Source organism: Ailuropoda melanoleuca, chromosome 6 (assembly GCF_002007445.2).
Source record: "Ailuropoda melanoleuca isolate Jingjing chromosome 6, ASM200744v2, whole genome shotgun sequence".
In the NCBI taxonomy this organism is placed as follows: domain Eukaryota; kingdom Metazoa; phylum Chordata; class Mammalia; order Carnivora; family Ursidae; genus Ailuropoda; species Ailuropoda melanoleuca.
This window is the reverse complement of record NC_048223.1, coordinates 123,969,944-123,983,013: the sequence shown is the minus strand read 5'-3', so window position 1 is coordinate 123,983,013 and position 13,070 is coordinate 123,969,944. Positions and strand designations below refer to the sequence as shown.

Here is a 13,070-nt window from a genome sequence, read left to right as displayed (position 1 = left end):
CTCTGGGACAAAAGCTCGTCCTGCGCTCTTCCCCTGTAACCTGCCAGATGCTTCAGCTTTCTGGAAATAGAAGTGTGTGTGTGTGTGTGTGTGTGTGTGTGTGTGTGTGTGTGTGTGTGTGTTGGAGGGAACAAGGCCTGCCTTCACTTCCTTTCCCCCAGAATACACTTTCGAGGCAGAAATCCAAACCCAGGGCAGGTCCAAGGCAAACGAGTCACGATGTACGTCCTGCCAGGGAAATCAAGTCCACCCAGTGGCATTCTCCAGGCGCTGCCTCTGCCTGTTTGCTTTCCCATCGGGAAGGCAGCAGACCCGCAGACAGATGTTTTCTGTTGGAACAGGGCACCTAGGGACATGGACTCCACCCGCAGCATGTAAACCAGGCTCACCGGCTCCTGGCCTCTCTAGAAACCAAACACGGCGGTGGCCAATCTTAAGACTGCGGTCAGCTTACCAAATATACCATTACTATTTTAAATGAACGAATAGTCTAAGTCTCGGGGAGGGGGGCAAAAAAAACGGAAGACATTAGACATTCAGACTTCCTTGTTAAGATGGGCACATAAATTCTAATTCTAAGCAGTCGGCAGAAAGAGCCAAAAAAGCCACGTCACGGCTCACACCTCCAGTGGCACCATCTGTGGCCGCTACCCAACCAAGGGCTTAGACTTGGCATTCTCTGTCCTGCTCACGGGACTGCATTTCTACAAAAGGGCTGGATGTGTCTAACGAATAAACTAAAGAAACAGCAGGTTTCTTGAATTATGCTTCTATTTACCCTTCAATTCCCAAATCCAAGGATTTGGAAGAGATGCACTGTCTTGAATATAAGCCACTTTATCACCCGCTTACATAGAGCTTTACGGTTTTGAAAGAACTTTCAGAGATCCCCACTGCACTCCTTGCTTCATCTCTCCAAACCTCAGCTCCACCATTTGTAAGATGAGGGAGGGTAAGAGGATCTCCCAGGATGGGGCACCTGGGTGGCTCAGTTGGTTTTAGCGTCCAACTCTTGATTTTGGCTCAGCTCATGATCTCAGGGTCGTGAGACTGAGTCCCTCACTGGGCTCTGCACCAAGTGTGGACCCTGCCTAAGATTCTCTTCCGCCTCCTGCTGCCCCTTGCCCCACTCATGTGCACGTGTACACTCTCTCTCTCTCTCTAAAAAAGAGAGAGAGGGACAGTATCATGTAGGATTACTGTGATGGTTAAATGAGAAAAAATGGATTTACTAATCACCTTTCATCACTGCCATCACCACCATAATCACCATGACAACCGGAAGTCTTAGCACGTGATCATATGTGTGCAACTGATGAATCACTAAATTTTACCTCTGAAACTAACAAGACACTATACGTTAATTAAGTTGAACTTAAAAATTAAAAAATGTAACCAAAATGTAAAAGATTTTCACGGTTTAACTGTTCTGTTTTTGGTGCTTAAAGAGTTAGTCCTCACCTAAATCTAAAGAAAATTCCCTGCTATGAAACCACGCCTGTTCATCCATGGAGGGAGATGAAGCCCCCGTTGTATAAAGAAGATATTAGAACCTCTGCACGGCCACCCATCTTCCACCTACCGAAATATTTCTTCCCCTGATCTTCTTAGTTTGCAAAAAGCTGAGCTTAGCCAAGGTGACACAGAACACTCACCGAAGCCCGGTTCAGGCCACCGCGTTTTAAACTCACCCCACCCCTGCCCGGGAAGGCCACACTTACTGTATCCCATGCCCTGCACGAAGTACTTGAAGGCCTCGGCAAGCTTGGCTGGCTGCAAGAGCAAAAGGGAAAGTACAGTCAGTGGCCGGAGGTCCCGATCCTGAAGGTCCCCATGGAGCTGTGCCCATGGTCACCTTCGCTGAAGAGAAGGTCACCACATGTTGATTGGACAATGCACAAAAGTAAAGGAAAGACTACAGGGTAATCGCGGGGAGTGAAGTGCACTTTGACAAGGGAGAAAAATTTCAAATTCACTTCACAGCTGCGCGAGTTTGGTCAAGTTGTATGACCTCCCCTGTGAAACATGGACAGAGAGCCACACTAAGATCTGAGGGTTTCTGTAAAGAGGACCACACTGACAGAGTGATGTGTCCAACACAGCATTTAGAATGTAACGACACCAACATCCCACGCCACCTATCGTGCCCACAACTTTGCAGCATTGTCTCATTTTCTCCTGACAACAACCTTGTGAGGTTGGCGCCATTTCCACATACATTTCATGGCTGAACAGTCACGGAGAGGTAAATAATCCATCCATGGTCATACAGTTAATTCACGGGGGGGGGGGGTATCCTACAGATCCAGGGTTTTCCAAACTCTGTATCCAAGGCAGTTCACTCTCAGCCTCAAGAGCAGAAAGGATGGATGGACGGATGGAAGAAGGGATGGTGGATAGATAAAGGTAAGATGGATGGATAGAAGTAAGGAGGATGGACAGATAGATGAAAAGAAAGGATGGATGGAAAGAAAGAAACAGAAAAAGAAGGATAGATGGATGAATGGATGGACAGATGATTGATGGATGGATGGATGGATGGATTAGCCAATTAACAACATCAAAGGGACTACTTGAACTGAAATGAGTTGGGAATGCTGAGAACACACCCAGTGCCATCAATTACTCCCCCCAAATTAAATCAGTCTTATCTGGGAGGTGAATGCTCCCAAGTAAAGGCCATATCCAGTTTCATTAACTGTAACTCTCAAAAACAATGCCCTGGGTCTCTGCTCCTCATACTCTCTCTGCCCCGGTGAGAAGTCACCAGGAGATGCAGGGTTCCTTCCTACCCCTACCCACTGCTGCCACTATTCTACAAAGAGCCACATGGCATTTAAAGGAGAGGCTGTGGGGCGCCTGGTAGCTCGGTCCATGAATCATTGGCCTTCAGCTCAGATCATGACCTCAGGGTCCTGGGATTGAGCCCCGCGTTGGGCTCCCTGCTCAGTGGGGTCCCTGCTTCTCCCTCTGCCTCTGCGATCTCTCTTGCTTTCACTCTCTCAAATAAAAAATAATAAAAAAATAAATAAATAAAGGAGAGGTTGTGCTCGAGTTGTCCCCGGGGCTCGTGTGGCAACAGTAAGAAAGTGGCAAGAGTTGCCCTCAGGGCTGCAGAGAGCCACAGGGATCTGGGCCCGGCACGGTGGCAGAACAATCCTTCAGCCTCCCTTCCCCTCCCGTGACACTGCAATAAACACTTTTCTCATCTCTAGGGACTGCTGCCCTTGCAAATGGAATGAAGGATGGGAACGCCCTCTGTAAACAGACACCCAACTCAGGAGGGCAGGAGGAGGAAGAATGACACCATAACGGGCCTCCCTGGACGGGTCTCCTGGAAGCCTGGGCTGGTTCAGCCACCGCCACGCATCTACAAAGTGTTTTCACTATGGTCAGAGCTGGATCTGTTCTCATTTCCAAACAGAGAAGGAAGAAGGCAAAGGAGGGAGGGAGGGCGGAGGCAGAGAGGGAGGGAGGGAGGGCAGATGGAAGGAACACTGGTGTCCCTTCTCCCCAGCCAGCCTAAGGAGGGCCCTGGAGTAGTCTGTCTCAGCGGGAGCCACCAGGAGCGAGCTGGATGGATAAAGGCTCCTCCACTCGTGTGCAGATATTAACTCAGCTTCTGTCTAAGCAGGGCTCTACGGGGAGCCCATCTGTTCCCTCCGGAGGCAGGGACATCCCATCCTCCTCTGGTTTCCCGCAGCTGTCAAACGGGCATAACACAGCAGCAGATCGAACACTGAAAGGATTCTGTCCTCTTCTAGTGGGAGCAGAGGGAGCCACTGCAGAGAAGGCAGCAGAGCCACCAACGGCCACTTGCGCCGACACTTCTGTACAGAGTTCCGGAGGGAGAAGCTGCAGTGAGATATCCAGGGCCATGAGCCAAGTCCAGGATCCACCCAGTGCAGAAATGTGCTTCTTGGGGGTCTCTTCTCCAGACGCCCCAGTGAAATACCTCACTACCCCAGAGAGAAGACGCTTCTCTCTTGGGACAGCTCCAGCTGCTACGAATTGTATCCTGCACCCAGACGAACCTCTTGGCCGTCGCCCACTCCCTGGGGGACTCAGAGCCAAAACTCTCCCTTTTCCATCACACAGTCCTTGAAACTGGCAGGGCCACGAAATTAATCACAGAACTGGTCCCTCCCACACCGAGCAGCTCTCTGTAGCACCACATGGAACACTGAGAAACCAGAAACGACCCATCAACGGCCAGCAATGGGGCGTCAGGAACACCAATTACAGTGTATCTGTGCAATGGCATTTTGTCCTGCCATTAAAAACAAGATACGGAGCATTTCTTAATCAAAGGAAGAGAGCGCTGAGATGTCAAGTTATGGGGGCAGGTGAAAAATATATACGCAATAGGATCCTAATCTTCCTTAAAGTAACAAAAAAAAAAGTATGCAATTATATTGAAAAAGAGACTAGAAGTAAATACTTTAAAGTTTGTAACAACAGTAACCTGTAGTCAGGGCACTATGGATGTGTTTATTCTTTTATTCATCTACATTTTTAAATTTTTATTGATGAAAATGTATTGCTTTGTAACTAGAAAATTAGAAGTAATAAATAACACTGATTTAAAAAAAACCCAAACTCATAAATGTACATTTCAGGTCCTGGTCTATTACTGAAGAGGGCACACAGCCGTTCTCCCCTCTGAGAATCTAAGTTTTGTTTGTCTGATCTCCCCAGCCTGGGGTCACTGCCCAGATGACAAGCTCATGGATAAGAAGCCCCTCAGCCAGGGCACGCCTGAGCCCAGGGCCTGGATGCACCTGCTGGGGTGAGCCAGTGGGGAGACCTAGGGGGACACGGTCTTAAGCCTCTGGTGCCTGGCACCCTCACCTTGGTCTCTCTCAACACCCTGGCAGGAGACACAGACCCCAAACGCATGCTCACTGCTACATGGGAGGTTCCCCAGGGAGCTCGGGGGGCGGGGATCACAGGGGGAGGAAGGGTACATATACCTAGAAAAAGACTCAGATTCAATTGTTCATCAGGAAAGCACTGGATTACAGAAACTCTGAAGTCCCTTTCAGGAAGGGAGGGAGAAACGGAAGAAAGAAAAGGCATCATTCCATCCTTTCCCACAGTCTGGTGGGCCTGTGTCTCTGAGGTCATACACCAGACATACCTAGACTCAGGTCCACAGGCGTCAGGCTGTGTCCATGCATCAAACCCCTCACCCCTGTGAACCCCAATGTCATCTACCCCACTGGGGCTCCTAGGCAATCAAGTCCTGATGTCCAAGCACCTTTCGTGAACAGTAACGTGTCCGGAGTGCCGTCAGGTGTCACAGTGAGGTGGGGGACAAGCAGACAGTGGGGAGGGGGATCAGTGCTAAGAGGACACAGAGGCACCCGCCGTCCAGCTGGGGAGTGGTGATAGGTGGGACTCACCTGGGAGATCTGTGGGAGGCCACCACAATCCGCCATCTGGGAGAGAGGTAAGCCAGTTAGTGCCAACACCGCCAGCACGGGCGTCCCTCCCCCGGGGGCCCACCTGCTGCGGCCTGCCCCCGTTTGGCCTCGTTCGGGGGGCACTGGGCACCTAATGGGTGGGGAAACACCCATCCCCACCTAGCAGGGGTGCTCTTGTTACCATCCATCTCAGCCCTGACCTGTGTCTTCTTGACAACCGAGACGCTAGGTGCTCTGCTAGGCCCCGGAAGGAATTTCCCTCGGTTCGAGAACCAGAAGGTGAGCATGTCCCCCTGTGGAGGCTCACGCTGGGCCTGGGAGAGCTCGAAGAACCTGCAAGGTTCTTCCAGGGTCCGTCTGGCCCCAGAGCCTTCAGCGCATGAGGCCCTGTACACATACACTCTCTTGAAACGTTCCCTCAGACAGAAACTGCTCGATCTGAGACTTCAGGCCTCAGGGTCTCTTCACTGGCCACACTGGCATAAATACAATAGCTCCCGAAGTGCCTGCTGACTCACCCAACTTCAAGCCACCATGTTTTCATCAAGGCCGCTGCAGGCACGTGGGACTATGACCCAGACCCGGGGCTCAGGAGACCCGGGCAGCAGGGTGGGACAGGGAGACTTGGGACCGGCCGGTGGGGGAGTGACAGCGGCTGGCGCCGGGCCAGGCCAAGGCCCAGAGTCTCACTTCAGGACCACGCTAACTGGGGCACCCTGGGTCTGGCAATGCGGTGACGGGAGGCCAGAATTCACTCCACGGGTCACGCATCACCGTCAAACAGGCCACTGATCGTAGGTCATCACCTCCTCTCTGCAGATGTAATGAGCTGAGGTGAGGTCACACTGGATTAGGGTGGACCCGACATCTGATGACTGGGGGAATCCTTAAAACTAGAGGGAACTTTGGACACAGGGACACCCAGAGAGAAGGTTGGGCGGCATGGAGGCAGAGACGGGAGGGATGTGGCCACAAGCTGGGGGAACTCAGGCCTGCCGGCAAGGGCCAAAAGCAGGAAGAATACGGAAGGCGCCTCTCTGGAGCCTTCAGAGGGAGCCTGGCCCTGCCCACAGCTGGACTTTGGACTGACAGCCTCCAGACGGTGAGAGAACAGAGACTCCTGTGCCTTTCAGCCCCCAGCTTGGGGTGCTTGTAATGGAGACGAGGACGCTAACTCCCCCTTTCGAATGCTTCCTCCTCTCCCTATCAGCAGTAACCGTGGCCTGTCTGTCCTTCTCCTAGGACAGTGGCCCGGATGCTGCCAGAGTCCAGACACAGATGTGTTGGGACAATTAAGACAAAGGGCTCCCAGGTTAGCCCATCAGCAGCCCCCTGGGGCCCAAAGCCCAGCGTCTTCCAGCCTTGCAATTTCCTTGTGAGGGAATCTTGATAGAAAATGCATGCGAAGAGCCAGGTCCGGGGACCAGGGCCCCCTCCTCAGTATCTGACGCCCCCAGTGCCGTTCAAAGGGCCGTTGAGGGCACAGTGACCCACAGACGCTCAGCTCCTACTGCCCCTCATTTCACGCAGGCCCTTCCTGGGTCACCTGCCCTCCCGGGCGTGCAACCCGAGAGTGTCCTCACTTTGCATCGCACCGTTGGGCAAGGCTGCCACGAACACACCACGGCGGCTGGACTGCGCAGTCGCGGAGGGCACAGACCCTGAACCCGGCCTCAGGGACAGCGAGTGCCCCGAATGTCCAGATGAACCTGCCGGACAGAGTCCTGCCCTCCCGTGGCAGAGCCCCTCTCAGAGGAACGTCCAGCCCCACCCTTGGGAGAGCCCCTGCTTGCACAACTCCCGGGCCATCCCTCGTCAGAGCACGACGGCCAGCAGCACAGAGACTCTCGGGGTCCCAGGGAGGGTTCCCTTCGTCTCTGCAGCCTAGGGTGTCCGGCCGGGGCCCACCAACAGATTGACTTTTGTGAACGCGTATGTTAAATCACCGCTTCTACGGTCTCCGACCTCCAGCTGTGCCTCCATCAGGCACAACTCCATTCTGCAGCGAACTAGGGGTTTCTGAGACAGAGCAAAGGCAAACTCGCGTCATTCTGATTGTACCTTGAGGAGAGTAGTCTTTGTTGGATCCAATTTCGAGTTGCACTCCACCTGGACAAGGAAAGGGAGAAGAGATTCGCTAATTTTCCATCTGCAGCCAAAGTCATCAGCCTCCCCCCTTCGCTGCCACCATCATCAGCAACGCCAGTGTTCCCACCAGCATGGAGGGAAGAATGTGGGCTTCCAGACGAAGCAATGTGGCTGTAAATTCTAGCCCTGCCAGGACCAGCTGAGTGACCTGGGACAAGTTACTTCATTTCTTTGAGCCTCAGTTTCCTTATTCATAAAATGGGGATAAAATCTTTTTTCAAAGGGTTGTTACGAAGATGAGCTAAAATCTAGTAGATGCTCTAGAAATAGCCGCTAAATGAATGGACTTATTTAATCAGCTGTTGTCAGAAATTCTACAAGTTCAACGTCTCCAGTCCTGGCAACTATCTTCAGACGAAATGACATCCACTAAGCTTTAATTTGTCAACGACCATCTTAGAAGTGCATCCAAAATTGGGCAAAATACCCACATGTAACCCGTGATGTTCAAAGCGCCTATAGTAGAACTATCACCTCCCTTCACGTGAACAATATATCTCTATTGATTCATCCTATGATTATGGCCAGGGAGTTAGATCACAGGAAACTCACAGTCCCTTTGCAAATCCCACTCTGTAGCCCACTGCACAGGGCATGTCACCACTCAAGGCCTCGGCTCAATAACCCCTAAGTTTCCCTGTCTCCAGCTATGGGGATGTTGGAAGAGCCGAGTCTGTGCTTTGCCCTCACAACATCACAGGTGGGAATTAAGGGATGAAATGACCCAGAAAGCCTTGTCTAAGCCCCTCTCCCCAGGGACCTCTCTGCCTTGTCAGACAATCAGGCACCAAGCAGGTCTGAACACTCCTGATTCCCAAATAAGAGGAGAGTCTGTTGGCCAGAAAGCCAAGAGGCAAACATGCCCATCTAAACATACCAATGGGAGATAGACTGGCAGGTGCTGGGGCCTGGGAGAAAAGACAGGGGACCCAGTGCCAAGCAAACAGAGCTGGCAGTAACCAGGAAAGAGGCTCGTGTCTGGGCCCTTTGCCCAAAGGCCAACCAGATTTGGACAGTTGGATTGAGCACAGAAACAAGTGGATGATTCCTACATACCACAGCATCCACAGCAGGAGAACTGTCCCCAACCACCAACAAAGCAGGACACCTGGGGGCAGGGAGAGAAGGGGGAGTTAACACAAAGTTTATTTAAAGATTCGCACGCTCTCAGGCCTGCCAGGCTGGGACCAGAGTTCTAAAAACACTTATTTTGGTTTCCCTAGTACCCTTTGCTCTTTTTACTTCCTTCTCCTTCCATCCTCTGCTTTGTTCTTAGGATACACTGGGACTGTAGTCATTTACACCTTAGTATGAATTTCAGCCGGAGAATTTCTGGGCCCTGATGGTTTTAGTTGCAAGCATTCTCTCCTCAAGGAAGGAAGAGTAGGGCTTTGTCAGCAATCAAACCAGAGACCGGGAGGGCAGGCCTGGCAAAGGGAATGGCAATGGCCAAGTTCAGGTGTCAAATAATACGGTTCACTTACGGAACTACAAAAGATAGATGATACTGGTAGAATGCCGTTAGTTGTACCCACGACTGTCATTTCCTCCTAGCCTTAGAGGGCACTTTAGGGTCCCAGGCTCTGTGAAAGCAGGTGCTTAATTAATTCTATCCAGCGTATATTCGGCTGCTTCTCTGAGATCCAAGGCTCCCACCCAGGTCTCAGGGACACGCCCAGGAACTGAACCCCTGCACAAGGTGTAGGAGAGCAGGGCTAGGTCGTGCCTGACCCAGGGCTTGCTGATTACGATGTCCTGGCACAGAGCACCACTCCTGCCAAACACAGAAAGAAGGCCCTGCCAATGGCTGAGCAATGTGACACAGACGGTGAGGGGGAGAAAGGTCACTCACTGCAGGGTGACTGTGTGGGCTCCGGGCATTGGCCGCTCAATCTCCAGGTCCCGCCGGCTGCAGACAATGAACGCACAGTTACATAGTTCCGTGGGCGGCTCCTCCCATCTCGCCCATCCTGGGAGGTCCTGCCATTGGCCATTCTGGCAAACCTCTTGTGTCCCAGCCCGCATGGCNTGTGTCCCAGCCTGCATGGCTCTTGGCACATCACAACCTCTTGGGGTCCATATAAATGGTTTCAGGGACAGCGGGACTCATGCATTTCCTGTGGAGCCCACCTCCTTGTCCCCAAGCCCGAGTCCTCTATGCAATCTCTATGAGATCTCAGACCTGACCCTTTCACTCCCTCATTTCAAAGCCTCCCTCGGTTTCCCACTGTGCTGTGTCATGGCCAGCATGGGCCCGGCCAGCCCCACGGCTCACCCCACAGACTTCCACCCAGCCTCTCGCTTCCTGGCGGCTACCACCAGACACCCCTTCCCAGCGCATGACCTGGAGTCAGACTGGCTGAATTAAAATCACACCCTCCCCTTCCTCGCTGTGTGACTTTGGGCAGAATGCTGAACCTCTCTGTGCCTGTGCTTCCTCAGCAGGAAATGATGATGGTAACAGCATCCCAGAAATCTCTAAGAGGAATCACTTGATTCCTATGGGCATCATGAGGGCAAGGCAGTGTGTGGGGCTTGGGGGTGGGGATGGGGGGTTGCTCTAGTCTCTGCATGCCCACTGCCTTGACTGCTCCAGCTCCTGGGAAGCGTTTGCTGAAAAAAATGTTCTGCTGAGTCCCATGTCTCCAGTTACCAATTGGGGACATGACCTCTCCCCCTCCTGCACTGAAAGGCGGGACGCTGGGAGGATGGTAAGAGGAGACAGGCACTGAATTTTGTGACAGACGCTAATCCCCTTCATCAAATAAGCTAATGAGCTTAGGAGAGACAGCCCACGAGGCTCCTTCCTGTCCCCTTCGTGGGAGTGCGGCTGGCAGCGCTGGCCTGGCAGACTGCATTCACTGGAGTTTTCAGAACCCCTGGCTGACACCAGTGTTCCCGAGCCATCCCTCCCCGAGCTGAGGTCCAGACCAGCCCCTCGTTATCACGAAGAGGGCTACCCCCTTTTACCTCCCAGGGGCCTCTCTGGACTCCTCCCTCCCCCTCCTCCCTCTCCCTCCTCCCTCCAGTGCTCCGCTGCCCGCTCTCTGCTCTCTTCGCTCTCCTCACACCTGGCCTCTCCTGATGGTCAGTGGAGGGCGGGGTGGCACAGGCATTTACTCCAAACCCTGTGAGGGCGTGACTGTGTGTCCCTCGTGCTCGTGCGCCCCTGGTCCAGAGGGGCAGCTCAGCTCCTGGCAAAGCTCTAGAACTCCACCACCTGACTCCCTGTCCCACAATCTATCTGCTCAAATTCGGGGGCTGCATCTTTTACTCCTTCCATAAGTCCCCTCTGCCTCGCCCCACGTTTCAGACCAACCAAAGGAACTCGATCAATGGCCCGGTACCTGTTGTAGGCGTTGATGAACAGGTGCAGGTTGCCGGGGTTCAGGTCATTCACAATGTGCTGGCGGTAGGTGTGGACCACTTCCACGTTATTCTGCATTTCCTCCTGCATTCAGACAGGGGCGAGATACCCTTCACTGGCACCGCACCCCCCATTTCAGGGTATAGAGGTACAGACATAATAAGGCCTGAGGCACTTGATTGCCAGGGGGCCTGAGCAAACCACGGGAAATGCAGTCTGACTGTGCCCATCAGCTGATAGCAGGAAGGAACACAAACCCCCAAAGGGCAAAGCATGCCCTTCTGGGTTCCTGACTTCTGCGGGAGTTTCTATTTGAAGTCAGTCCTCCTGAATCTGGAGCTTGCCCTTTCTTGGGGGCAAGTGTCTTAACCTCTCAGAGCCTTAGTCCCCTCAAAAATAAAGGGGGGGTGACTATTACCTACATCATCATGCTGTGGGATTTAACAGAGGCTATGCACACAAAAGCCCTTTGCACATCGTAAAAATTGAGGCAACTGTTAGCAACTGCTGTTTTTTTTTTTTNCACGTTTCAGACCAACCAAAGGAACTCGATCAATGGCCCGGTACCTGTTGTAGGCGTTGATGAACAGGTGCAGGTTGCCGGGGTTCAGGTCATTCACAATGTGCTGGCGGTAGGTGTGGACCACTTCCACGTTATTCTGCATTTCCTCCTGCATTCAGACAGGGGCGAGATACCCTTCACTGGCACCGCACCCCCCATTTCAGGGTATAGAGGTACAGACATAATAAGGCCTGAGGCACTTGATTGCCAGGGGGCCTGAGCAAACCACGGGAAATGCAGTCTGACTGTGCCCATCAGCTGAAAACAGGAAGGAACACAAACCCCCAAAGGGCAAAGCATGCCCTTCTGGGTTCCTGACTTCTGCGGGAGTTTCTATTTGAAGTCAGTCCTCCTGAATCTGGAGCTTGCCCTTTCTTGGGGGCAAGTGTCTTAACCTCTCAGAGCCTTAGTCCCCTCAAAAATAAAGGGGGGGTGACTATTACCTACATCATCATGCTGTGGGATTTAACAGAGGCTATGCACACAAAAGCCCTTTGCACATCGTAAAAATTGAGGCAACTGTTAGCAACTGCTGTTTTTTTTTTTTAAAGATTTTATTTATTTATTCGACAGAGAGAAAGACAGCCAGCGAGAGAGGGAACACAAGCAGGGGGAGTGGGAGAGGAAGAAGCAGGCTCATAATGGAGGAGCCTGATGTGGGGCTCGATCCCAGAACGCCGGGATCACGCCGAGCCGAAGGCAGACGCTTAACCGCTGTGCCACCCAGGCACCCCGCAACTGCTGCTTTTAAGGGGGAGTTGAGAAGTTTTTCATGCTGGAAACACAAAACCAACTCACACAACTCCCGGGAAGTTTCTGGAAACCCATCTCAATTCCCAGCGGGGCCAGCCAGAGGCGTGCAGAAGCCTCAGCCTTCCCTCTCCCCGGCTCCTTTCTGAATGTGATTTGGGATGAGCAAACAAGTTACGAGCTTGCTCTGTTTCTCATTTGTACAAAGCGGACGTGTATGTTCCACAAAATGGCCTGATGTGATCAGCGGCGGCCAGAGCAGGACAGGGAGGGAGCAAAGGGGGCCTCATGTCCAGCCTGAGCTACTGTCTAAACAGTCCCTGATCACTGAAGCAACAAAGAGGCCAACATGCTGTTAGAAAGAAAATCAGGGAAAACACCAACTGAGGAATTAATTGTGCAGAAAACCAAAAAAACCCACAAACTATAGCCATCTGGGGGCTCCAACAGATCCCTCAAGTAATGTGGGGTACAAGCAGGCCAGACTCTCACCACTATACTTGACCACCCCTTCCTGCAGGGAAATACAGAAACTGGCTTTAATTTGTTCCGTGTTCCTCTCAGGTTCAGATTATAAACTCAGGGGTGGAGAAAACGTATCACAAAATGAATGGAGCACAGACAAGGGGAAGAAGGCCCCAAAGGCCACCTCAAACCCCCGGGCACCATGAATTCTAACTTATTCGGAAAACAAGTCTTTGCAGATGTCACTAAGTGAAGGATCTTGAGATGAGATCATTCTGGATTATCCCAGTAGGTCCTAAAACTAATGGCAAGTGTCCTTATAAGAGAAAGGCAGAGGGAAATTTTTTTTTTT

The 13,070-nt window shown here is 52.2% G+C and overlaps 1 protein-coding gene across 3 annotated transcripts in view; it reads right to left on the bottom strand.

Annotated features, from left to right (window-relative positions):
- Window positions 1-13,070, bottom strand: part of NDRG1 (N-myc downstream regulated 1) — a 66,839-nt gene that overhangs the window by 3,405 nt on the left and 50,364 nt on the right. For all 3 annotated transcript variants that reach the window (XM_034663411.1, XM_034663412.1, XM_034663413.1), the window contains exons 10-15: window positions 11,509-11,612; window positions 9,427-9,483; window positions 8,631-8,682; window positions 7,488-7,535; window positions 5,406-5,441; window positions 1,722-1,773 (exon numbers count right to left, since the gene is read on the bottom strand). In XM_034663411.1, coding sequence (XP_034519302.1) covers window positions 1,722-1,773; window positions 5,406-5,441; window positions 7,488-7,535; window positions 8,631-8,682; window positions 9,427-9,483; window positions 11,509-11,612 — 349 coding nt within the window. The remainder of the gene's footprint in view (window positions 1-1,721; window positions 1,774-5,405; window positions 5,442-7,487; window positions 7,536-8,630; window positions 8,683-9,426; window positions 9,484-11,508; window positions 11,613-13,070) is intronic.